The 27,520-nt window shown below is 49.2% G+C and overlaps 1 protein-coding gene across 4 annotated transcripts in view; it reads right to left on the bottom strand.

Annotated features, from left to right (window-relative positions):
- The window catches only part of ASAP2 (ArfGAP with SH3 domain, ankyrin repeat and PH domain 2), a 158,573-nt gene that overhangs the window by 20,364 nt on the left and 110,689 nt on the right, over positions 1-27,520 (bottom strand). For all 4 annotated transcript variants that reach the window (XM_061433341.1, XM_061433340.1, XM_061433342.1 and 1 more), the window contains 6 exons: positions 24,021-24,108; positions 19,579-19,627; positions 19,335-19,501; positions 16,727-16,860; positions 6,122-6,216; positions 386-575 (listed from right to left, as the gene is read on the bottom strand). In XM_061433341.1, coding sequence (XP_061289325.1) covers positions 386-575; positions 6,122-6,216; positions 16,727-16,860; positions 19,335-19,501; positions 19,579-19,627; positions 24,021-24,108 — 723 coding nt within the window. The remainder of the gene's footprint in view (positions 1-385; positions 576-6,121; positions 6,217-16,726; positions 16,861-19,334; positions 19,502-19,578; positions 19,628-24,020; positions 24,109-27,520) is intronic.

The following is a 27,520-nucleotide window of genomic DNA, read 5'->3' on the forward strand; positions in this document are numbered from 1 at the left end:
CCCCATGGCAAATTCTGCCCTTGGGAGTTTAGAGACTGCCTATCATTTAGAGACTGGTCCTAGTCCTCCTCCCTCCCCGGGAAAGAATGAGAAATTCGGGGGTTTCATTGCAAAGTCCTCTCAAGGTTTCTGACCCCCTCCCTGCATCATTAACATGATGACGCTTAGGCCTCTGAGAAAAGGCTCCTTCCCTGGGGATAGACTCTCTTCCCAGAGCTGCCACCACAGTTTGGCTGAAGAATCAACCATGAATCTCCTCTCACCCAGGACTCACTGCCTCTTCTCTCAGGGTGTTTCATGACACTGTCAGCACTTCTGATGACACTGCTTTCTCACTCCCCATCAAACCCCCCAACCCTTTCTGTTTCTACATGTCCTTTCTTACATGTCCATTGGCCAGTGGGATTTTTTCTGTAAGATCCACACCATCGGCATATGCTTGAAGTAATCCAAAAATGTCTCTTGTTTTCACGGCTTCACAAAGACTGTGAAGCTTGGCCGCATTATCCGCATGTTTTTTCCGTGCGTATTTCCTCTCAATGTACTTGGCAGTGATGTAGTCCTTCCTTGCGTTCCTGAAATCAAACATAACTGCCCTGTAAATGATTAAGGGCCTTAACATCCATTCATCTGTAATGAGTTAAAAATAATCCCACCCCCTCATGGTAACAAGGACTGATGCTGAAGCTTCAATACCTTGGCCGCCAGATGCTAACAGCTGACTCATTGGAAAAGATACTGATGTTGGGAAAGATTGAGGGCAGGAGGAGAAGCGGGTGACAGAGCGTGAGATGGCTGGATGGCATCACCAACTCGATGGACATGAGTTCGAACAAACTTTGGGAGATGGTGAAGGACAGGGAGCCTGGCATGCTGCAGCCCATGGGGTGGCAAAGAGTTGGACCTGACTTGGCGACTGAACAACAACATGGTAACAAGCGGCACGGGCAGAAAAGTACAGAGCAGGAGGCAGGCGGCATGTGGCTCTCCTGCAGCACCAGCGTCCACTCTGCCTCTCCACTTTCAGGAGGCTGGACACCCAAGACAAGAGGTATCAAGGTCTGGGTCTAAGGGATAAGCAGCCGGGTGGGGGGACTGGCAGACTCCAAGGGAAGACTGTTTTCCTGTTTGTGGACACCATGCCTGGCAGCCAGGTTCCCCATGTGCCCCATGAAATCAAACAAGTTGTCCATCTTCATGGTCTATTTCCTGGCTCTAGTTTGGTCTTGAGGGCACAGACCCCACCTCTCCAAGGAGCGTGGAGCAGCAGCAACTCCAGGGGAGCCAAAATCCTCCCCCGCCGTAGACCGTCAAGTGACCCTGGGCAGGTTTGTGACCCGAAATCTTATCTGTGAAATACACACAGCCTGGGCGAAGCACACGAGATGACACTTTGCTGCACTCCCAGCAGGTCCTTAGGGCCTCGGAAAGTACTGATGAACTCGAAAGACAGAGCAAGAAAAACGGCGGCTCCTGGTCCAGAGGACTGAGCATCTCACTCCAAGGACCGTAACAAGCAGCAACAGCAACAATAAAAACCTAGACACGGTGTTTGAGGGACAGTAAACACTAATTACCCATGACAACCAAGTCATAAGGGTCCATCAGCTGATGAACAGGTGAAAAAGATGTGGTGTCCACATAACAAGAGTATGACTCAGCCACAAAAAGAATGAAGCACTCACGTGGATGAGCCCTGGAAACATCCTGAAATCCTAAATCAAAGACGCCAACAACTGAAGACCACACGTGGTGTTATTCCATTCACTGAAACGCCCGGAACCGACAAATGCATAGAGATAGGGAGCGGGGAGCAGTGGCCCCAGGCTGGAGGGGAGGGGGTGTTGGGGGAGGTAGAGGGGGGCGTAAGGGGACAGAGTAGGGGATGGTTAACAGGGACAGGGCTTTGTGATGGGATGAAGAAAATGTTTTAAAATTGCTTGTGGTGATGTAAGAACAACTGAGAACATACTAGAAGCCAGTGAACTATACATTAAATGGGTGAACTGTGATGGTATGTGAGTCATATTTCAACCAAAGTGTTAAAAATTCCAAAGACAAAAATTCAGCACGGATCAAGGCATTCCCCCCCGGACCCCCACCCTGGTGACTCTGGGCCAGCGACTCAAACCTCCTTATCCTGTGCAAAAGCACACAGTTGAGGCATGCACAAGCTGATGACGTCTACGCGCAGGCCTCTGCGGGATCACAGAGACGGAGACAGCACACTGAGGCCTTCAGCCCAGGATTCTGCATGCAATAACCAGGGCAGCACAGAGTGAAGAGGTGCTGGGGGGACCCACCGGCTCTTCCTGGCTGGGGCACCGCTCGCTCCTACCCTGGGACCAGGACACCCACCGCACCTGCTTCTATGATCGTCAGGGCCCAAGGCCCCCAGGTCGACCCACGTGGGTCCTTGCTGCAGCCCACCAGGGTTCAGGAGTGGGTGGGTCAATTCCAGGATCCCAGCGGGGGCACACAACACTTTGCCAGCTTCACCTAATAAACTACCACCTAGGTGTCCATAGATGCTGCCTCGCTTGAACTGTGCTGGGGGACTTCACACGTGTCCCCCACAGGGGACGGTTACTGCAGGCCACAGGTCGGGTGGAGCTGGGCTGTCCATCTGATCCTTGCAACAGCGTTGTGAACGTGAGCCCATGGCCTCCAGCAGCCCGGCAGCTCCGAGGGCCGCCCTGCTCCGCTGGACTGAGCTCTCCTTGCAGGGGCTCCCGGCCAGAGTGATGCTCTGGCTGCTGCCTGGTGACCGTCCTGGCTTGACAAAACCAACAACCCGTCAGATGAAACTCTACAGGTCTCTTATGACGGGAGGCAGGGCTGAACAGGTGTCAAGGCTTAGACGGCTCCAATAATCACTTTGGGGCAGCATCACTATGGACCCTCAGGAAGGGGCTACTGATAAACTGAACCTTATATTTTTTAAATGTTTTATCCACTTGTCCAGGCTCTGGGTCCCAAACCCGGAAGGTGGTCCCTCCCCCAGCACAGGTACAGGTCTGTTTGGGCCACACCAGGCCCCACGGATTCCTGGTGGAAGTTGACTCTGCCAGTGTGACCCCTCCACCCCTTCTTTTTTTGGGAAAGGTTAAGGCTTTTGGAGGAAAGCAATGAATTTAATAAGAATGTGTTGGCATGCGTTCAGAGAGGGAGGCTTCTTATACTTCCAAAGGACAGGGCGTGCGTGAGCGACCTGAATCACAGGAGAGAAATGGTTCTGGCCTCTGTGAGCAGGAAGCTCCCTGCTTCCTGCCTATTTATATCTCTCAACATACCCCCAAATCCATCTGGGGATTCACAGGCCATGAGACGGTCTCTGGCTTCCCTTTCAACAGATTCATCTGCAGATGGTGTGCTGCTTTGAGATAAAGCCAGGAGCAGTGCACTCCTTTTAATCTGGAAGTAAGACAGTAGCTTCTCTAAGTAGTCACTGAACTAGAGCTTCACCTCTTACTCATTGATTCCTTGTTTATGTACAAATATTTCCCATCACAAGCAACATATTGTGGTGGGACATGCAAACACGAGTAAGGTGAGATTTACCAGAAAAAAGTATGTGGACACCTACGTACAATGTAAAGTGGGATGAAATGCTTTAAAACAGAGCTCCGCCCACAACTGGTTTCAGCTGAGGGGGCATCCACGTGGGTGCCAGTTTGCTGTCACGTTGGTCATCTGCCCTCATTTTGAAAAAAAAAAAAAAGAGGGGAGTAAACATCTTTTCACTGGTGCCAAGGCTGGGGGGCGGGGCAGGGTCTCAATGTAGATGGAACATTTATATCCAAGAGTCCCACGCAGACAGGATTCACTTTTTAGAACCATTTTCCCCCAGAATAAACAAATGCTCTGCTTTTATAAAGTACCCCTGGTACTTGGAAGAAATCAGTGACCATGTCTTATACTTTGTTCAAAGTGGATCAATACTACAGGGTTTCAGGAGACCATGCCCTTCACCGTGAGAGCAGGTGTCTATGAGACAGTTAGTGAAGTGCCCCAGGGGACCACGACGTCTCTGTCCTAACAGACCTTCTCATACACCCAGTCAGCCCATGTCAAGGGACCTCTCCACGGACACCTGCCTCGAGAGGACCCGAACTTCTCAGCACCCACACCCACAGTGAGCAACAAGGGCAGCCAACACCGACCAAGCACGAGGTGAGTGACCCCCTCACCCCTGATGTGTGTCCCAGCGACTCGGTGAGCAGGGGGATGGCTGTCCCTCTGCTTCTATTAAAGGAAAAGGGCCCGGGGAAACTGACGAACCCTCCCAGCTCCCGCGGTGGGCAAGGATGCAGGTTTCTACACCTCCTTGTTGTCTCTCCAGCTCTGGGTAAGGATACAGACTTGGAACTCAGATCCTTAGCAGGAGAGGATACCAACTGGGTAAGCCCCGTGCCTGGAATCTAAAATCACACCTCGTGCAATCTCAAGGAAATGCCACACCACCGCCATCTGCTCCAGGACCCAGACGACTGACGCTAATCCAACCCCACCCACGCTCACCTCCTGATACCCGCTCCTCCCTGGAGGGAAGTCACCTCACCCAAGGCCAAAGAACACAGATCCTGTGACCTTGGCTCCAAAGACCCGCCCCCACAGCATGAAACCCTCTCCCCACCACTGCTCGGGGACCTCGCCTGACACCTGGGGGAGCCCTGCCGGCAGCTCTCGCTCTGGTTACTCCCAGGGGACGGCTGTCTCAGTGAATGGATTTTCTCTTCTCTCTGAGTACATATTTCTTTTTTTTAAATTATTTATTTCTTCTTTTTATTTATTTTTTGGTTGTACTGGATCTTCACCGCTGCACACAGGCTTCCTCTCATTGCAGTGAGTGGGGCTTCTCATTGCAGTCGCTTCTCTTGCTGCAGAGCACAGGCTCCAGGGTGTGCCGGCTTCAGTAGTTGCAGAGCACAGGCTTAGCTGTTCCATGGTATGTGGAATTTTCCAGAATCAGGGATCGAACCTGTGTCTCCTGCATTGGCAGGTGGATTCTTATTCACTGTACCACCAGGGAAGTTTCTGAGCACATATTTCTCACTTTCCCTTTCCTGCCAAAACACACTCTGACTGGAAATCAACCCTGAATATTCACTAGAAGGACTAATGCTGAAGCTCCAAAACTTTGGCCACCCAATGCAAAAAGCTGACTCACTGGAAAAGACTCTGATGCTGGGAAAGATTGAAGGCAGGAGAATGGGGCGACAGAGGATGAGATGGTTGGATGGCATCACTGACTCGATGGACATGAGTTTGAGCAAGCTCTAGGAGTTGGTGATGGACAGGGAGGCCTGGCGTGCTGCAGTCCATGGGTTGCAAAGAGCTGGACACGACTGAGACACTGAACAGCAATACCACTCAAATGCTGAACTGGCCTGGGACCACCCCCATCTGCCTGACTGTGCCCTCCTAGAGTGGGTAAATCACCCCAGTCCTGGTGCAGCAGACAGGCCACCCAGGGAGAACAGGGCTGGAGCCTTGGGGGGAAGGCCAGGCACTGCCCTGGCCCCCAGTCACCCATCACCTCTCTCAAGGAGCAGTGTGTGGCCCGGGTGGTTTATGCTTTATATGATAAGACTGGTAGGAAATTCCCCTGCTATCAGCTCTGCCTCAGTGGGCCAGCTGGGTGCATGACAAGGCACGAACGTGTCTTAATCAGGTTTCGTGTCAACAGTTAAAACAGAAACAAAATTTTTTTTGAAGGGAACGACACACTCAACATTTGCTTTGAGGACCAGACATAACCACGTATCTATGACAACCCACCCTCTCAGCAGCTCAGAATTCAGAGAGAACTCAGGTGGGAGGGCGACGACCCTGCCCTGAGACAGAGGCAAGGCGGTGCCCACACAGAGGGCGACACTCAGTGTTTCCCCCCCAACCCCCAGGGAAATCTGCTTGCCTACGGCTTCTAAGAAAAACTGCCACATCAAATTTCTACCTCAACACCCGGAAGGGTTGCAGAGACTTTATACACAACGCAGGCTGATTTCTTCCTTGAAGAAGCAACAGTCGATACACCCAGACTTGTTAGCCCCCTGCCTCTGGGGGCCCGGGGCAAGCCAGCCTTAGTTCAGCGAGCGAGACCCGCCAGCCGCATACGTACATGTCGCTGCCCGGGTTGGGTTTGACTGAGTCCTCAGCGGGGAGACAGCACTCCATGATTTCATTGAAGCCTGCGTTCCCGATATTCTTGGCAAGCTGCAAAAACAAAAGTCTGTTTCAGTGCACTCAATTATTAATACCTTCCACCGCTCCACACTACTCACACAGCTGATGATTTATTTAATGGTCGCTAAGAAATAGAGCAATAAAGTGGTTTGCCTTTAATGAAGTTGGACAAAACCCAAACCCCAGAGGTACCCATAAAACCAGAGACAAGAATGCCTGTTTCAGAGGAGGGCTCTCGTAAAATGTCCCCTGGACAGAAAGCCTCCATGGACGGGGAGGAGCAGGAACTCGGCTCAACTCAAGTTTCTATTCTTTCCCCAACCTCCCACCCCAAGAAGAACCTGCGCTCTAGCTGAGAGAGATGTAACAGCATTTACTCCTGCCAGCGAGGGGGGACCTGGGCCAGGAAGCCAAGATTCACATTCAATCGTGGTTCTATTTACTGGCTTTGTGACCACAGGCAAGGTGGCTTCCCTGAGCTTCGGTTTTTTTAATAGAAAAATGGGGATGATACCTACCTTGCCAGTCTGCAAATAATGATAAAATGGGATTTTACATGAAAGCATTCAATACACCAAAGCACTGAAAACATGTCTGTTTCAAGGTAAGGTTCTCATTTGCCAATCAACCCCCTGACCTAGTTAGAAACGAGCAGGTTTCATCACTGCTCGCTGACACAGGCTCTGTACTGGATGTGGTGGGTACCCCGTAAACACCATGGCTGGTGGCAGCCAGGCCACCCCAGCAGCGTGGCACTTGGCACACTCCTGAATGGATGTGCAAATCCGGAGTCACTGGGGTCTTAGGAGCAGGGACTTATTTGTCCCACCCCCAGCACCCAGCTGAGCACCTGACCGAGGTAGGGTTCTTCAACATCTGGCGAAACAAAGAAACTGAATGTGAACACCAGGCCCAGTGCAAATCGGGTGACTGGGGTCTTAGGAACAGGGACTTATTCATCCCACCCCCAGCACCCTGCTCAACACCCGATGGAGACTGGGTTCTCCAACATCTAATGAAACAAAGAAACTGAACGGGAACACCAGGCCCAGTGCTTTGCAGCGAACAAGTATTTTCATTTCCTGTTTTCACAATGGAAACAACAACAGTGGGAGCAGTGATGCTTCTGGGGCTCCTGCCCTCAGTGAACCACAGGGACACAGGTGAGGGGGATGTTCTGGGAGGTTAAGCTGTGCCCAAACAGCCTCTCAGGGGGCGCGGCTGAAGGAACAGCCAAGGGGTCTGGGTTGGAGAAGGCCACGCTTCCTGGTGGCAGGTCACACGACACGGAGAGGGGGTCGTTTGGGGGGTGGGTGCGAAGGACAGAGAAACATGCCAGCTTCATGATCGGGGTGGGGAGGCTTCCTAAGTCTTCCTAGTCCTTGTGAACCAAGTTCAGGGTGTCCTGAGCTCCAGGCTCTCAGGAGCCCTTGCCTGGGCCTCTAGCCTGGCCCAGGGTCTATGGTGGCAAAACTCCAGGTGCCTCATTGCTCTGTCTCCGGAGACAAAGCTGAAGATTAGAGTAGCATGCCACAGTGGGTGATGTGGCGTACTGAGAATCTAGACTGAACCCTGGTATCAGAGCCTCAGTTTACAGCCAGGCACCTGCTAAGGCCCCACCGCTCCACGCAACATGAACAGCATCCCGCAGCCAAACATAGCCGCCTTCAGGGGGGTGACAGGATGAACCCCTGCACCGCACCCGGGAGCCTGTGGGCTGTGGGCAGATGGGAGGGGGCAAAGGGAGGAAGGATTCCCGGGAATCGGGAACTGCCTTCCTTCTGCTGGGCTTGGCTGGCTCACAGGGGCCAGCTGGTCCAGGGGGCCACCATGGCTGTGCGTCACAGCTGCCCAGCGCGCCAAGCCCTAGTGGATGGTCCAGCCTGCGGAGAACCCTCTGGAACCATGAGCCAAAGCACAGTGTTTGCAGATGGAGGGTGCAGCATCATGTCAAGAAGACGGGGGCCCGGCAGGATAGGGCAGGAGCCAGGGCAGCAGGAAGGCGGGTTAACCAGCCCTGACCCACACGACCTCTGCTCCCAGAGCACTGTCCCTGGACAGGGGGCCTCGTCGAGGGGACACGGGGCCCCAGCAGATCTGGGGGGTCCAGGGCATTTACAAGCCATGTCGTCAGGGAAGTGAGCCTCAGGGATGGCCAGAACACACATGGGGCCTCAGGCAGGCTGGGCTCTAGGTCTGTTCCAAGAGGATCAGTCTAACAAGACAGCAGTGAACGAAAAAGCAAAGGAAGGGACCTGTGATAAGGGCTGAACCAGCAATGCAGGAATGGAGACAGCAGGATGGTGGGACAGCAGGGGTCTGGACTGGACACACCCCCCACCCCATGCCCTGGGACTGCGTCTCCCTGATGTTCAAAGCACCTGAGGACAGGGTCTGGGAGTCACACATTCCTGGAGACCCGGGGCACCTACCCTCTCGGGCCCCTGAGCCAGAAAGGGGCTGTAGGTTCTGGTTTCCAGAGTTTGGGTGAGGATGGGGAGCCTCTGGTGCCCTGTTTTCATGCTTCCAGGTGGAAGGTCACCATTCCTGAGACATTCTGTCTTCCTGTACTTATGCCCCAGAGGAGAGGAGTAGACAGTGAGAGAAAAGATCTCCCTGCCCGAGGGGCTCAGAAGGACAGACACCCCTGGGACACCCCCAGGACACAGCGCAGGGGTGGGTCTGCCCCTCTGGTCCCGCCTGGGCCCCGAGTCCAAGTCTGGGATTCAGCTACCCCCATACGTGGGAACCAGGTCAGCGGATGCAGCGATTTTCAACAATGAATCGGACCTTCAATCTCTCAAGCGGTTCCAAATCAACGCAGGAAAATGGGGTGTCATCTCCTGGGCCCCCTCAGGTCCCAGAAGGTTGGAAAGCTTGGAGTCCATGGCACACAGATGGACAAGAAAGGCTCTGGGAAAGTGAAAGAACTTGACCCTTGTAGGCAGAGCTAAGAAAGAGCAGTGAGCTCTAAATTGCTGCTTCCAAAGAAGGGAGCACAAAAAAATATGCTGGGAAAAACTGTATGTTTCTCCTGAGCCTTTAAAATTTCTACTTTAGATATATTTTATGAAGTACACAACACACTTCTTAGTAAGTGGGACAAATGCAACTGTACATTACACACAGCTCTAGGTTTTGGTGCTCAATTTTTTCTGATAGGGTTTGTGGTTTTTAAAAAGTTCATAATTGTGATTTAAGAATAAACCTTTTAGCCACCTTTTTAAAACAGAGCTCTTGTTCAGGCTAGATAAGACAAAGGGCCTGGGACGATGTCTGGAGCATGACAGTCACTCAGTAAACGGGGGCCGACGCTGCCACTTCCGGTTGCTCTTTGTAGCCTCAACGGATTCATTTCAGCCCCAAGTGAAACAGCAGTGTCATCTGTAAGGAGGCTCTCAGTTTCTGAGGGTTTTCTTCTCACCTCTCTCACAGATCCAGCTGTTAGTTCATTTGCTTTGCATTTAATAGCTTGTTAACCACCTCAGGAGAAGGAGGCATGAGGTCACAAAACGGGCTTGAATCAGGATTGTGGGCTCCTGGGGTTTCTGACCCCATTCTCTGATGTTAGATGATTTTTAAATTACTGTGGATGCGTGCTATGTCGCTTCAGTCGTGTCTGACTCTTTGCGACCCCATGGACTATAGCCTGCCAGGCTCCTCTGCCCATGGGATTCTCCAAACAAGAATACTGGAGTGGGCTGCCATTCGCTTCTCCAGGGGACCTTCCCAACCCAGGGATCAAACTCATGTGCCCTACGTCTCCTACATTGGCAGGTGAATACTTTACCATTAGCACCACCTGGGAAGGCCTTTAAATTACTGACTCAAATTCAATTACAGAACACTGAAGTTTTCTTTAGTAACTTCATTTACAATGTGAAACTGATCATATGAAACTAGGAGTCTCATACCAACAATACTGTTCTATGAAGGATCTAAAAATTGGAGCTGAAATCATAATCTTCTGTGTTAAGGAGGGAATTTATCTTTTTAAAATCTTTGCTTTTCAGGAGGCCTTCTGAAAGCAGAGTTGCTTTAACATCTAAGGGTATTAAGCTGGTGCACGCCAGTTAAGATGGCACAGCTTCCCTGAACTAATCAAATTAATACTTCAATTACCCGTTTCCTTCCACTGAATAAGAACTGATTCCAGGAGAAGGAAAAGGGAAGAAAAGATGACTGCCAACCAGCCACCTTCACGGATGCTGCTAAAACCACTCCAGCAGTAAACATGGGACTCCAGCGTGCTTGAAACAAAAACAAATTAAAAAAGAAATGGTGAAGCACCACATCAGGGGAAGCTGTTTGCAAGACAATTTAGACAGAATTAAAGACTTCCATCATGAGGGCTACGCTGAGGCCATTCGGGGGGACAGGGGCGGCATTTTACGGGGTGAGCATCTGTCTGTTCCGAACGCAATGCCGACAGGAAACGAAGCTGCCTGCTCATGTCTCTGCTGTCTCCATCAGGCTGTTCGAAACCCCGTCTCATGTCACAGCAGTCCCCGTGTGGGGCTGGGACCCTGGCTCAGGGCAGGCTGCAGCCTCGGATACGCCCACAAGTCCTCCTCCAGTTTACCCTCATATCTCTTTCAGAGAGTCTAGTTACCATGTGCAACCCCAGAAGACGACACACTCCGATGAACACACCAGCCCAGGACCCTGACACCACGGCTCTGTGAACCTGAAAAGCTCACAAAGGAAGCAGTCGGTCCAGCTGGAGGATTCACACGTTATGACACGCAGATCATTCTTCTGGGAGGATTTTGTTCCAATCCTTCTGGAGGAGGAGATGACGATACTTGATAATTCTCATTATGTACCAGGTGGAACTAAACACATACATTCACACACAGGATATGTGTGAGTCAAGCCTTCAGGAGATCTTTTGTTCAGGCAGCATCTGTCTAAACAAAATAACCGGGTGCTTTAAAAAGGCTTGAAATTCTCATGCTTTACATGTGTTACTAACACCTGACACACACTACACCTGCCGAATGAGGGGCTGGCGTGGGGTCACGCCCGCAGTAACCGGGCTGGGATGAGAGGCGGGGAGACCTCCCCCGCCTGCGAGTGGCTAGAGTTCAGGGCAAAGACAGGGTGGGAATAAATGCCACGTGATTCAGGCCTCTGCCCTTTGTTTTTCTGACAATCACGGAGGAAAAGAGGCTTAGATAAGGGAGTTTAGGCAGAGATTAGACATCAGAAATAGTTGCAGCTGTCAGTTAAGCGGCCTCTGCCTGGATTTCTCCATAATGGCTGAGTTGGTCAGATTATAAACGCCTGAGAGATTACATAGATGAGGCTCTGAGAGACAGGAAGGAAGCTCTGAGCCAGGGATCAGAAGTCACCTCCTCCTTTCACTGAGATGGAAACATTTTCCTTCCAGCCCTCTTTGGCGCTTCCCTCTGCAGTAGGCAACAGTCTCATGCAGACCATCAGATAAATTTCTGAGACGTGTTTAAGCAGGTGTAACAGATGTGCTGGTATCAGGCTCCCACCAGCTTATACGAGCTCAGCTGTTTAACAGTCATTATTAAAAATTACATTCTATAAACTCATGATCAAATAAACTATACTAAGGAATTCCCTGGTGGCCCAGTGGAATTGGGACTCCGCATTTTCCATTGCCGGGAACCCAGGTTTGATCCCTGGTCAGGGAACTAAGACCCTGAAAGCAGTATGGCGTGGCTTTAATATAAAAATCATACTAAAAACAAAACAGTCCGCAAAACTCATCACTTCTGATTTTCCTACATCTTAGTATTCTGTTTTTGAAGATACTTGCAACAACAGTGTTCTTGTGGGGTGAGCTTACTATGTGTGTGTGACCAAATCTCTTTCTTATGGCTCATTCAGTGATTCACACGGTGGCCTGAAAACGGCCCCAGTGGGAGTGTTTACATCATGTCACTGAGCAGATACAAAGCAGGACGTCTCTGCCCCCCAGAGAGCTGGCTGTAGACACTGTCAGGGATGGGGAGGGGGATATACAGAGGGGCTGCAGTGAGGTTTATGCACTCCCCATGGGGTGAGTCCTCGGGGGTTAAGAGTGTGAGCTCTGACTAAAGAGGCCCCCATTCCAGACCTGGTGTGTGGATAACACATAACCTTGGGCTTGTTACAACATTCTAAGCCTCAGTTCCTCTTCTGTAAAATGGGGATAATATACCAAGGCCACGGGGCTGAAGAGCAAATGAACGAATACACACAAAGTGCTTTGCAAAGTGCCGCACGCAAAATCAGCAATTAAACCTCAACGTAAACCAGTTAACACTTCCCACTGTTTCTTTTTTCTTTTTCTTTTTTAAATCACTAGGTTGCAAAGAGTTGGACATGACTGAGTAGCTGAACAACAAAAAGGGTTGTATAGCAGCTACCCTGGTTTAGCAGTGCTCAATGAAAATACACGTGAGGGTTTCACGTCTGTGCTGTCCCCAGTTACCAAGGTTTCATGTCTACACTGTCTCCAGTTACCCAGGACACTGCCTGAATACACAGATCTATGATGCAGCCTGTATGCATTATGACATTAACAATAACCGTACCATGTAACAAAGAATACACTGCTTGGGTCTTGCCAAGGATCAGATTAGATCAGATCAGTCACTCAGTAGTGTCCGACTCTTTGCAACCCCATGAATCGCAGCACGCCAGACCTCCCTGTCCATCACCAAATCCCGGAGTTCACCCAGACTCATGTCCATCGAGTCAGTGATGCCATCCAGCCATCTCATCCTCTGTCATCCCCTACTCCTCTTGCCCCCAATCCCTCCCAGCACCAGTCTTTTTCAATGAGTCAACTCTTTGCATGAGGTGGCCAAAGTACTGGAGTTTCAGCTTCAGCATCATTCCTTCCAAAGAAATCCCAGGGCTGATCTCCTTCAGAATGGACTGGTTGGATCTCCTTGCAGTCCAAGGGACTCTCAAGAGTCTTCTCCAACACCACAGTTCAAAAGCATCAATTCTTCGGCACTCAGCCTTCTTCACAGTCCAACTCTCACATCCATACATGACCACAGGAAAAACCATAGCCTTGACTAGACGAACCTTTGTTGGCAAAGTAATGTCTCTGCTTTTCAATATGCTATCTAGCATATTGGTCATAACTTTCCTTCCAAGGAGTAAGCATCTTTTAATTTCATGGCTGTAGTCACCATCTGCAGTGATTTTGGAGCCCCCAAAAATAAAGTCTGACACTGTTTCCACTGTTTCCCCATCTATTTCCCATGAAATGATGGGACCAGATGCCATGATCTTCATTTGCTGAATGTTGAGCTTTAAGCCAACTTTTTCACTCTCCACTTTCACTTTCATCAAGAGGCTTTTGAGTTCCTCTTCACTTTCTGCCATAAGGGTGGTGTCATCTGCATATCTGAGGTTATTGATATTTCTCCCGGCAATCTTGATTCCAGCTTGTGTTTCTTCCAGTCCAGCGTTTCTCATGATGTACTCTGCATAGAAGTTAAATAAACAGGGTGACAGTATACAGCCTTGACATACTCCTTTTCCTATTTGGAACCAGTCTGTTGTTCCATGTCCAGTTCTAACTGTTGCTTCCTGACCTGCATACAAATTTCTCAAGAGGCAGATCAGGTGGTCTGGTATTCCCATCTCTTTCAGAATTTTCCACAGTTGATTGTGATCCCCACAGTCAAAGGCTTTGGCATAGTCAATAAAGCAGAAATAGATGTTTTTCTGGAATCTCTTGCTTTTTCCATGATCCAGCGGATGTTGGCAATTTGATCTCTGGTTCCTCTGCCTTTTCTAAAACCAGCTTGAACATCAGGAAGTTCACGGTTCACATACTGCTGAAGCCTGGCTTGGAGAATTTTGAGCATTACTTTACTAGCGTGTGAGATGAGTGCAATTGTGCGGTAGTCTGAGCATTCTTTGGCATTGCCTTTCTTTGGGATCGAAATGAAAACTGACCTTTTCCAGTCCTGTGGCCACTGCTGAGTTTTCCAAATTTGCTGGCATATTGAGTGCAGTACTTTCACAGCATCATCTTTCAGGATGTGGAATAGCTCAACTGGAATTCTATCACCTCCACTAGCTTTGTTCATAGTGATGCTTTCTAAGGCCCACTTGACTTCACATTCCAGGATGTCTGGCTCTAGGTGAGTGATCACACCATCATGATTATCTGGGTCGTGAACATCTTTTTTGTACAGTTCTTCTGTGTGTTCTTGCCATTTCTTCTTAATAGCTTCTGCTTCTGTTAGGTCCACACCATTTCTGTCCTTTATCGGGCCCATCTTTGCATGAAATGTTCCTTTGGTATCTCTGATTTTCTTGAAGAGATCTCTAGTCTTTCCCATTCTGTTGTTTTCCTCTATTTCTTTCATTGATCGCTGAAGAAGGCTTTCTTATCTCTTCTTGCTATTCTTTGGAACTCTGCATTCAGATGTTTATATCTTTCCTTTTCTCCTTTGCTTTTCGCTTCTCTTCTTTTCACAGCTATTTGTAAGGCCTCCCCAGACAGCCATTTTGCTTTTTTGCATTTCTTTTCCATGGGGATGGTCTTGATCCCTGTCTCCTGTACGATGTCATGAACCTCATTCCATAGCTCATCAGGCACTCTATCAGATCTAGGCCCTTAAATTCTATTTCTCACTTCCACTGTATAATCATAAGGGATTTGATTTAGGTCATACCTGAATGGTCTAGTGGTTTTCCCTACTTTCTTCAATTTAAGTCTGAATTTGGCAATAAGGAATTCATGGTCTGAGCCACAGTCAGCTCCTGGCCTTGTTTTTGCTGACTGTATAGAGCTTCTCCATCTTTGGCTGCAAAGAATATAATCAATCTGATTTTGGTGTTGACCATCTGGTGATGTCCCTGTATAGAGTCTTCTCTTGTGTTGTTGGAAGAGGGTGTTTGTTATGACCAGTGCATTTTCTTGGCAAAACTCTATTAGTCTTTGCCCTGCTTCATTCCATATTCCAAGGCCAAATTTGCCTGTTACTCCAGGTGTTTCTTGACTTCCTACTTTTGCATTCCAGTCCCCTATAATGAAAAGGACATCTTTTTTGGGTGTTAGTTCTAAAAGGTCTTGTAGGTCTTCATAGAACCATTCAACTTCAGCTTCTTCAGTGTTACTGGTTGGGGCATAGACTTGGATTACTGTGATATTGAATGATTTGTTTTGGAAACAAACAAAGATCATTCTGTCGTTTTTGAGATTGCATCCAAGTACTGCATTTCGGACTCTTTTGTTAACCATGGTGGCTACTCCATTTCTTCTGAGGGATTCCTGCCCGCAGTAGTAGATATAATGGTCATCTTGAATTAAATTCACCCATTCCAGTCCATTTGAGTTCACTGATTCCTAGAATGTCGACATTCACTCTTGCCATCTCTTGTTTGACCACTTCCAATTTGCCTTGATTCATGGACCTGACATTCCAGGTTCCTATGCAATATTGCTCTATGCAATACAGCATCGGACCTTGCTTCTATCACCAGTCACATCCACAGCTGGGTATTCTTTTTGCTTTGGCTCTAAGGATATAGCTTAGTTTTAAACTTCAGTTAATCAGTGATGCTACTAACTGGGCTACCAGAACCCACTGTAGTTTCTCCCAGCTTTGTCTTTCAAGACTATAAAGGAATTCCTTGGAAAGACACGAAGGATTTGTTTGACAAGATAGTTCAAAATGCATTACAAGTTCAGACATGTTGGTTCCAGAATGGTCATCAATAAGACTTATGGCCCCTCGAGAGGTCTATTGACCACAGCAATTGATTTTCTGCCAAGACTATTGCTCTTGACATTAAAATCAATGGTAATCAATATCCTCTTAATATTTACTGTCCAATGCTTGGCTATCTCAACAAAGAACTTCAAATACTGCCTTCTAATCAGCAGTTACAGACTTTGAAAACACTCCAAAGAGCTCATGTTTTAGGTGTCCCCAAAGCACTTGGTCCCTGATGGGACCACAGTCTCCAGGCTTTGAAAGTCACTTCACAGAAAATGCTTCAACCTCTTAATAGTGATCTATAGTGCATGGCTACGTGTATTGCTGAACCAAGAATGAGAGGTTTTTTTGTTTGTTTGTTTGTTTTTTAAAGAAATACAGGCAGTAGAAGCAAATATCATTATCTCTCCCAAAAGGCAAACAATAAGGGGCAGAGAAAAAGTCCACCCAAGGCTCGAGCCAGGCAGTGTCCGCAGACTCAGGAGAATCTGGCTGACGTCTCTGGAGAAGGAGTCTTTCCTGTCTCTGGACTTTGGACTCCGTGTCCTCTCAATGCCTGGGGTGAATCAGACTTTGCCAACGCTCACACCAGTCTTCACGCTCCTTTATGAGTTCACTTCCATTTTATTCATTTAAGAATAAAGCTTTGCAACCCTAAACCTCTAGTAGCTGAGGAGGAGGGATTACCCGTGAGTTTCTAATTACCCAAATGTACTTGGCAATATCAACAGCTACCAGGCCCAGGGGAATTTTAGAAGACCAAAATGGAAACCTCACATTCAGCTCATCTGTGTTCACTCCAAAATCCCAAAATCAAGGGACCTCAAGCTTACCAGCAGTTCAGATGTTCCTAACACGTCTAACGTCAGGGATTGCATCCTGGAGTAGTGGACCCCCAGCTCTCTGTGGATCCCGGAACACTCGATGCAGGTCAGAATGCCAAGGTTGGTGGAGAGCCACGTAGGATCTGCCAAAGACAGCGAGGAACACCAAAGCTTGTGAGGAGGGGCCAGGGTCAGAACTTTGTTCTTGTACAGTTACTACTCAACATGGAGTTTTGATGCACCATGCAGCGGGATCCTAGGTGCAGTGGGAACCCTCATCCATCGTTAGTTACCACCGGTGGCTCAGATGGTAAAGAATCCCCCTGCAATGCGGGAGACCTGGGTTCGATTCCTGGGTCGGGAAGATCCTCTGGAGGAGGGCATGGCAACCCACTCCATTGCCTGGAGAATCCCATGGACAGAGGAGCCTGGTGGGCTCAGTCCATGGGGTTGCAAAGACTCGGGCACAACTAAGCAACTAAGTACACACACAAGTCACACACAGTGCACACGTGCACATATCTATTCCCCTTCTTCCTACAGCTCCACCTGCCCATCCTTCCATTCAGTGAATAAATACTCCCAAGGGACAGGGCTGTGTGTAGAATAGGACACAGTGCCCTCTAGCGGTCATGGGTCCCTGGACACAGACCACACCCACCAGCAACCAGGTTGTATCAGCAAAGGGAACAGTCTAGTGCCACATGGGGGACAGTCTTAAATCACATGTTTGTATGTCAAAGACGCTAATGATGCCAGGAGAGAACACTTACTATGTGATGATGCCAAGCTCTGCTCAGCACAGAGCTGAAGCAATTACAGTAGGAATAGCTCCACCTGTAACAAGAGCTTTAGAAATTACAGGTGCTTTCCTTGAATAACTCATTTAACACATACAGGAGGATCTGGATGCAAACAGGGCCGGTGCCTTTATGATCTTGCTCAGAGAGGCCAGGGGCCTTGCTTGATGCTGCGGAGTTAGACCGCAGCCCTGCCTTTAGCCGGGTTCAAGCCCAGCTCGCATTGCATGCTCACTTATTCGCGAAAGTGTCCTAACCACGTGCCGCAGTAAGCAGTCAAGAAAGGTTTGCTGCATGCTAGGTTTACTGAAAAACTCTGAATTCAAAATAAAATACACTTGAACACGTGAGCACAGCCCGGAAGTTCAATTCTCTTTAGAACTGCTTGTTTGCCCTCAGAAACTCATTGCAGGTAAATACCGCAACCTTGGTCATGTGAATCGTGAAGTTATTTTTAAAATGTTCAAGTTATAAAAATTTTATCCGAGTTTGGAAACACTTCTGGGCACCTGTGTTTCCACTTTTCTGCACCTATTCTGCTGTTATCCACTGTGTCATGCTTAGTAACAAGCTTTAATATGCCATGTCATATTAAAGTAGGTTATTAATACTTTATAGTCTTAGTGTTGTCTTAGCATTTTAAAACAAAAATGTTGTAGCTCTTTCTTCCTTATAAGAGTGTTATAAGTCCAAGTACTCATCTAAGAAAAAAGTGCGATTTACTACTTTTGCTACCCACCTCATCTCCTGCCAAAGACATGTTATTAATGGCCCAAGGCCTCATGAGGTAATTCTTCGAATTACCCCCAAATTCAGCCTCCAACCTAACAGGAACCCCCCGCCCCACACCACGGCACGTCTCAATTGTCCACTCTATCTTTGCTTTGTTTTCAATAAAAATCATCATAGAACTAGAGGAACGAGAAGGTAAGTGGCCATCCTAACCAAGCCACAACCTTTCCCATTTTACAAATATTCAGAAAACACTACTCTGCAGCTCCCCTGACCAACACCATTCCATCTGAATTACAGGAGTAAGTCAACTCTTTAAACTTTTAAAGTACTGTTTGTTAAAATCTACAATGATAATTTCTGTCCATTAAAAATGAAACCCCAGTGAGTGTTAGAGTTGCTCCAGTCATGTCTGACTCTTTGGAATCCTACGCGCTGTCACCCCCAGCATCCTCTGTCCATGGGGTTCTCCAGGCAAGAACACTGGAGTGGATTCCCATGCCCTCCTCCAGATCTTCTGGACCCAGGGATCGAACCCATGTCTCTTACATCTCCACACTGGCAGGCAGGGTCTTTATGGCTAGTGCCACCCAGGAAGCCCAGCAGGCTTTATCAAAACTCAGAAATAAAAACCTCATTTCACAGAACATGGCAGCTGGAAGGGGTCTGGACTGGTCCCTTCGCTTTCCAAACAGGAAAACTGCCATCTGACAAAGCCAGTGGCTCTTCCAGGGTTATTGGCTAGACAGTGGCTTAAAGCTGCCGCAGATGTAGTACAAAGAGAGGATGGATCAAACCCCGGAAGGAACCGCAGCCTCCAGCCAACAGTGACCAGTGACCCCAGCTTCACCCTTGCTGTGTGCTTCCGTTTTCAGTTCTCAGAAAGCATTTATAAATTCCAGCTCTCTCCCCTCCGTGGCCTGTCCTGAGGGCTGTGAGGCAAGCACCCTCTCCCCACACAGTCTGCACACAGTTCAAGAAGCCTGGGCTGGGCTGGGCTGCTCTGAACCGGACATGTGACAGGACAGCGAAAATCCGTGACCAGGTTCCACAGCCCCCAGGCTGGGAGGGGGCCGCTGGGTCACCTGGCGCCCCGCAGTCACAGCACACGTCGTTGCCCGTCATGCCCTGGACCTCCGAGATGATCTCCTTGGTCAGCTCCTGGACGATGTTATTTTCCCCCGTGTTGTCATCTCCCTTAAATGCGTTGTTTAGAGCTTCTTCTTTGCTGTTTTGCAGCACAGACATCCATCTAGAGAAGTAACAGTGACGCTCTGTTAAATCCCAAGGACAATGGCCCGTCCCAGGTTCCTCCGCTGTGTGACTTACATTTGACATTCCGGTTCATCCTCGGCTTGAAAGTGGTACGTCCTGTCATCTGCAGGGCAAAGAGGGGGTTTTTGTCAATTGTAAGCCTGGACAGTAATTCACACACAGTTCCAAAAGAAAGTGGTTTGTAATTAACCTCGGGAAGAGTCTAAACTCCGCTAGGAAGTCAAAGATTTGTGTACAATCAGGCACTCCCACCCCTTCGCTGGCAGGCCCTGGCTCTGAAAGTGTGGCTTTGTGATGCAAATTAGCGAGCCGCCTCGGTTCCTCCAAGTCTAAAGAGAACCAGTCTTTTTTTTTTTTTAACTTGCTACAGAGTTGGTCCCAATTGCTATGGCCCTTTGAATAGTATAAAAAAGCCTTTTCTAAAGCAAGGATCTTACAAGCTTTCTGGGTTCTTCACCCAAAATGTGTAACCTCAGTCCAGTTGTGGGAAAGCATCAGAGGAACACAAACTTAGAGTCAGGTGACCAAAAAGCTGATCAATAATTTTCAAAGTATTAAAGTAACAAAAGACGAGGAAAGATACGGGACCACTCTAGGCTGTAGCAGACTAGGACGAAACAGCAGGAGCAATGTGAAGCCCTGGAACAGAAAAAGGACACTAACAGAAGAAATGGTGAAATGTGAGTAAGACTCTGTTACGGACATCGCAGCCATGCAAACGTCCTGGTTTTCACAGCTCCAGACATGGCCTGGAGGTGGTTCAGATGGTAAAGAATCTGCCTGAGGTGCAGAACACGCAGGTTTGATCCCTGGGTCAGGAAGATAGATCCCCTGGAGTGGGATCACCCAGTATTCTTGCCTGGAGAATCCCATGGACAGAGGAGCATGGTGGGCTACAGTCCATGGGGTCGCAAAGAGGCAGACACGACTGAGTGACTAGCTAATGGCATTAGGCAGTTCTGTACTAAGCTGTCAGTATTAGGAGGGCTGGATAAGGGATATACAGAAATTCTGTCTACAATCAATCCAGAAACAACATAAAAAACAAAGTTAAATTTAAAACACAAAAAAAGAAAGAAAAAGGGGTGAGGGAGATCCAAGTTCTGTAGCCAGCAGGGCAGGGCCGGGCAGGGCCTATACTCTGGGTTCACAATACACATCTGTGTCCCTCAAAGTGCACAAACATGGCATTTCCAGCCTCCGCTGTTATTACACTCGTGCCTATACTCTGGGTTCACAATAAACATCTGTGCCCCTTGAAGTGCGCAAACACGGCATCCCAGCCTCCGCTGTTATTACACCCGTGCAGGCACGTTAGTCCTCAGGAGACTTCTGGCGAGCTGGCCGAGAGGAGGCCGAGGCCATGAGAGGTGAAGGGGTAGGAACGAGTGTGCCAGGTCTTCTGACTCCAGGTTCCAGCCTCCTCCTGCCTTTCTTCTGACACCCAGGGGAAACCCCACCCCCACCCCCGTTACTGAGGAAATGAAAGGGGTTTAAGAGAATGTGTCAAGTTCAGAAAAATAAACTTGATCCTGCAGTGCAGATGTTAGTGGCCGAGTGGGGCGTCGCTGCCTGATGCTAGGAAGAGAGGAGAGGCCACTTTCCCTGCCTCCAGTCTACATGGGGTGCAGGGCCTCACCCACCCCAAGCAGACCCCGGGTCCTGGGGAAGCCCTGGCCACGGCAGGTTGTCCAGAGGCCCCAATCTGACGTCAGGCTAACACCCTCCATTCTCCCCAAGTCACTTCACGGTCAGACCAGGCACAGGCCCCGAGGAAAATCAAGGGGAGAGAGGGGGAGAGAGAGAGAGAAAGTGAGTGTGTGTGTGTGTGATCAAGGGGAGAGAGAGAGAAAGTGAGTGTGTGTGTGTGTGTGTGATCAAGGGGAGAGAGAGAGAAAGTGAGTGTGTGTGTGTGTGATCAAGGGGAGAGAGAGAGAGAGAGAAAGTGAGTGTGTGTGTGTGATCAAGGAGAGACAGAGAGAAAGTGAGTGTGTGTGTATGATCAAGGAGAGACAGAGAGAGAGAGAAAGTGAGTGTGTGTGTGTGATCAAGGAGAGACAGAGAGAAAGTGAGTGTGTGTGTGTGATCAAGGAGAGACAGAGAGAGAGAGAAAGTGAGTGTGTGTGTGTGTGTGTGATCGAGAGAGAGAGAGAAAGTGAGTGTGTGTGTGTGTGATCAAGGAGAGAGAAAGAGAGAAAGTGAGTGTGTGTGTGTGATCAAGGGGAGAGAGAGAGAGAAAGTGAGTGTGTTTGTGTGTGTGATCAAGGGGAGAGAGAGAGAAAGTGAGTGTGTGTGTGTGTGATCAAGGAGAGAGAAAGAGAGAAAGTGAGTGTGTGTGTGATCAAGGAGAGAGAGAGAGAGAGAGAGAAAGTGAGTGTGTGTGTGTGATCAAGGAGAGACAGAGAGAAAGTGAGTGTGTGTGTGTGATCAAGGAGAGACAGAGAGAGAGAGAAAGTGAGTGTGTGTGTGTGTGATCGAGAGAGAGAGAGAAAGTGAGTGTGTGTGTGTGTGATCAAGGAGAGAGAAAGAGAGAAAGTGAGTGTGTGTGTGTGTGTGATCAAGGGGAGAGAGAGAGAGAGAGAAAGTGAGTGTGTGTGTGTGTGTGATCAAGGGGAGAGAGAGAGAAAGTGAGTGTGTGTGTGTGTGATCAAGGGGAGAGAGAGAGAGAGAGAAAGTGAGTGTGTGTGTGTGTGTGATCAAGGAGAGAGAGAGAGTGTGTGTGTCCCGAGGAAAATCAAGGAGTGTGTGTGTGTCCCAAGGAAAATCAAGGTGTGTGTGTGTGTGTCTGTGTGTCCTGAGGAAAATCAAGGAGTGTGTGTGTGTCCCAAGGAAAATCAAGGTGTGTGTGTGTGTGTGTGTGTGTGTGTGTGTCCTGAGGAAAATCAAGGAGTGTGTGTGTGTCCCAAGGAAAATTAAGGTGTGTGTGTGTGTGTGTCTGTGTGTGTGTGTAAAGCAACCCACGTCCGTGAAGATTGCCAAATAAGAATTCCCTGGCATGCACACTAAGTAAGATGCCTTTACACCAAGAATAGTTTCTAGCACCTTTGGCCAGAGGGAGAAGAGCAAGAGGATGCGGTCGGCGCCCCGCTACGCCGGGTCCTGGGCTGGGCTGCTCCTCCACTGCGGGCTCGGGCTCCAGCTGGCCACCTGCCCTCTGTGTGGACCCTGAGGGTCCGTCCCATTCAGGGGACTGACCCAGACCATCTCTGGCTTCTGCACCTCCAACCCAACCAAGTGGACCACGTGATCTGAGGCTAACAGCTCAGGACTTGGATTTATAAATGGGGGGGAGGGGAGAGGGTATCTAGGGCAAGGGGGTAGGTCGCACTCCCGGAAGGGCTGGCCTGGCCATAGGAAAGTCCTCCTTGAGCAGCCAGGCTCACAGACAGCTTGATCAGCACGGCAATCCCCCTCTAGGGGAAAGATGGGTAAAGGAGGATCCTGCAGGGAAACAGCTAAAGCCGGTGGTCCGTCTGTTCGTCTTCTGGGCTCTCTGGGTGAGAGAGCCAAGCTGGCTTTGCAGGGTGAGGCTCAGGAGGAATGGGTGCTTCTGGGGGCTTGGTGGACCCACACTCAAAACTGCACCCTTGCTGCCCGTCTGTAGCTTGACTTGTGTTTCCCCACCACCCATGTGTGTTAAAAGAACAAAGGTATCTTAGTGATGCGTGCCCCCAGCAACTTGCTCAGCAGGAAGAGTCAGGCAGAGTCAGGCCGGAGGCCGAGCCCTGGTCTGTCAGGAGGCTGATTCCCAGGCCTCTCAGGAGGCTCATCAGGCCAGGGTCTTCTCACTTTGCCCTGTCTCCCTTGATCGTTCCAGGGGCTGTGAGCATTAAACTACATAGTAAACTCCCCAGCATCAATAATACACCTCCACACACGTCTTTAAAAGCCGCGTGATCTGAGGAGAGACTGAGGCTAATGAGACAGCATTCATCTTCAGGGGAGGTCGAGAGGCCTCATGCCACAAAGAAGCAGTCTGTGGGGTTCTTCTGGGTGTGCCCCCAAAACAAGCAGCACGCAGGAACAGAAACACTGATTCTATGGTGGAAAAACAAGTTGATTTCCAACCTGGGGGGTCTCAAGGGCTCTCCTGGGGGCCGCATCACACCAGTATGGCAGCGTTTCTAACATCCCCCAAGTCAAAGGGGCTCTGAAGACAGAGTTGCCCTGTTTTCACAGTGAAAGGACTGTAGGCTGGAGGGTTGATGTAGCACAATCTCCTTGTTTACAAAGAGGAAACCAGAGGCCTGGGAACTGGAGAGGATGTGGCGGGTTTACAGAGCCCCCGAGTGGAGCAGCTTCATGTCCTGAACCCAAGAGACCGGCAAGCTGACTGTAGTCACCAGAGGGGGAAAGAGAGGATGCTGTCACCGGAAAAAAGGCATTTCTCCATGAAAACCAATTCTTCAAAATGCACTGTTTGAAATAGGGTTGATGCCCTAGACGAGAGTTTAAAATAATTTCTCTGCAGCAGAGTGTCTGAGAAAGAAGCTTACGTGAAATTAGGTCAAAACACTTCTTCTCCTCGGGGTTGGTTTTCACTTGGCAGGTTAACAGGTTAAGCTTTGCGGGAGGCCGGTTAGCCTGTTGAAAGACAAAAACAAAAAACAAAAACAGATCTGGGTGGAAGGGAATGGGAAACCACAGCATCATTCCTCATCAAAATGCAGCGAGAACAGGGTCTCTCAGGGCTGCAGAAACAGCGACCAGAAGGCAGGCTTTCTCTGGAAGTCACGACACAGGCACCTGGCAGGGTGTCCCTGGGTCTCGGCTCCCAGGGGGCAGCTGCCCCTCCCTGCAAGGGACACTCGGGGGCCTACACCCCTACCCGCGTAGGGGGACACGTGATGCTGGGCCAGCTTTGAGGTCAAAGGGCAGTGGGCTCCTTGAGATCAAAATGCTCCCAGGCCAAAGCCCAGAGGCACTCCATCCTGATCAGCTGGGAACACGGGCTCCCAGATCAGCTTCTAGCGACCTCAAAGTGTTTTCCTGAGCACTTTCAGGGAGAATAATCTCAGGGCACAAACATAATAGCGAAATCATATCCCCGGCTTTCTGAAATAATGACAGATGATAGATTCATGATCCTTAATGCCAGCCATCTGTGACTGAACTTTCCACAAAACCCACCTCATTCACATATGTATCCCCTCCCCACTCCACACACAATGGTAACAAGAGATCACAGCACCCTTTTGTCAGAGACGTGGCAAAAATGACTACTTTACTACCATTTCAAAAACATCATACCTAGTCCCCAGAAAGCAAAGGGCAGAGGATAAGAAGATAATTTCAGAAAAAAAATAATTCCGAATGGCAAAATGCCCTTGGAAATCTTGGAGAAACCTCCCAATAGGAATGGCTTATCTTACCACCCACCATGCTGCTAAAGCAGAGACCGAGTCAAATGTCTCAGAGTTCAGCCGTTCTTACTCACCCTTCCAAAGGCCACCAGATGAGGCAAGAAATGGCAGACGCCTGGATGTGGGACTAACCGAGACACACACTCACACACGTGCACACCTGGGCAGACCAGCGTTTACAGACCCACCTCCATTGAGCTCGGAGTCGAGTGAGGGTGTCCATTCCAACAGGACTGACCCCAGCAGCGTGACAAGGGTTTGATAAAAGGAACTTAGGGGTGAGCAGGAGCTGGACAGACAGGGTTGGACTGGACTCTCCTGGTCATGGCCATGCTGCCCTCATCCCTCACATGGAAACCATGGGGTGTCCATCACAGCAGATGCCCAACAGATACCCTGGGTCATCAGAAATCCGTGCTTCAGGACTCTATGCTTGGCCTGATCCAGCACACCTTGACAATCCCAAGCACCATAAACCCAGTTTCAGATCTGTATCAGGAGAGTTAACTGGCTCGTCGGGAACCGGGAGATCTAATGGTATATTTCTACAGTAGGAGCCCACACCACCACAACTGCAACCAGAGGTATCCGTCTACTGTGTTACCTCTTGGGATCCCACAACCGTTCAGGTGCACTCAGGACTACTTCCAAGTGCTGGTGTCCACTGAATCTAGATACAGGAGCGGTTAGAGGGGTGATGACAGACCATGGTCAATGTAGAAACGCTTCCATGGACGAGAAGATGATTTTGAATAAGAATAGATACTTTTACTCAGTTGCTGCTGTTGTTCTTGTAGTTATTATCGTATGTGCTTATATGAGGCAGGCACTGTTGAAAGCATTTTAAAGAACTCACTCATTTAATTCTCCTAGGGAGGAACTTTAGGAGAAGGCAATAGCACCCCACTCCAGTACTCTTGCCTGGAAACCCCGGAGGAGCCTGGTGGGCTGCAGTCCACGGGGTCGCGAAGAGTCGGACACGACCGAGTGACTTCACTTTCACCTTTCACTTTCATGCATTGGAGAAGGAAATGGCAAGCCACTCCAGTGTTCTTGCCTGGAGAATCCCAGGGACGGGGGAGCCTGGTGGGCTGCCGTCATGGGATCGCACAGAGTCGGACACGACTGAAGTGACTTAGCAGGGAGGAACTGCTCCATCATTTACAAAGAAAGTGAGCCTGACAGTGAATCTGATGATGCAGGCACAGTTTGGGAGCAGTGACGTCAACAATGGAACCAGGCAGCGCGGCCCTGGAGCCCGGGCTCCTGACGGCCCTCGACACGGCTTCCTGGGAAGCAGAGCCACTTCTGGATCATCTTTGGTGTCCTGAGTGCAGCAAAGAACCACATTGGAGTGAGCATTCCCCTCCGTCCATCCCCCGCCAACCTGCGTTCTTTCGTTTTCCCTGGGCAGTTGGGAAAGTGGTCCATTCTTACTGAGACACAACTCCTCTCAAAGACAGACTTCTGACTTCACCGTGAGCGTGCCATGAGATACACAAAGTACTGGAAAAATATCCAGTGCCTATCTATGAAATAGGAATGACGATGGAGTGAATGTGGCTACCATTCCAAAAGGACAACCATGAGAATGGGCCACGACACACAAAAGCCGACCACACTGAGCTGTTCCGAGTTTTACACTAACAAGGGCTTGCTACTGGCCCATTCAGATTAATGATGAGCTTGCCAGCAAAGCTGTCCGAAAAATTCATGGGAGAAAAATTTTAAGCAGAGAATATTCTATCCATTAAATTCTCTCCGTGCTACAATTTTGGGGGCAACGCTCCCATCATTAAAATTCAGCTGTGGAACAGGTCCGTCTAGTTCATCAGATACCAATGTTTCTTGAGGGCCTAATTTGAAGAGCCCTAGTTTAGTAGGAAAAAACTCAGGAAGGAGCAGAAAACAGACCTACAGCCCTAAGTGCTATGAAGACACGGGTTATTAGTGAGGCTCCATTTTAATCAGGCTATTTCATTTTTCCCCAGTTTGTCAGGTTTTTAAAAAGGAAGCTTATATTCTTCCTTCTGCCTGATTGATAATCATTAAAAAAAAATTTTTTTTAAGAGCCAACAGACTTTTCTCTTCCAGCTTGGTGCAGTCTCCAGTCTTTGGCAGTGTGGCAAAGTGATGAATCTGGCAAGGAGGATATCTAATTAGAGTCATTTTGTCCCAAGGATAACTTCTTTCCGGTGCCAGAAAACACAATTAGCCTTGGCTAATGGGGAATACCAACTTGGGCTTCCTACTGAATCCACCCTGGATGTCATCATTGCTGAAACACAGAAGACAATAATCTCATGTGCCAAAGGCTGCCAGCTCCCTGGGAAGAAATTAGCTTTCCTAGCAATGTGAATATACCCCAAGCTTCCGCACGACTTAAAGACCTAATTCTCAGCTGGGTGGTGGATTCTGCTTTTAAGATTCCCATTTACTTGGTCGAGTCTTGGAAAAACTGCCCCCTTTTTTTCCTGATGATAAATTAGCACACTAAGGGAGAAGCTGGCTGAACAGGTAAGCTACACAAGGAGCCAGATTCAAACCAGACCAAACCAAACAGGCCTCTCTCCTTTCTCAGTAGGGGTTCATTCACGTGTGAATGCTCTGTGGGTGCGGTGGCACTGGGGTGT

This window comes from Bos javanicus, chromosome 11 (genome assembly GCF_032452875.1).
Source record: "Bos javanicus breed banteng chromosome 11, ARS-OSU_banteng_1.0, whole genome shotgun sequence".
NCBI classification, from domain to species: Eukaryota; Metazoa; Chordata; class Mammalia; order Artiodactyla; family Bovidae; genus Bos; species Bos javanicus.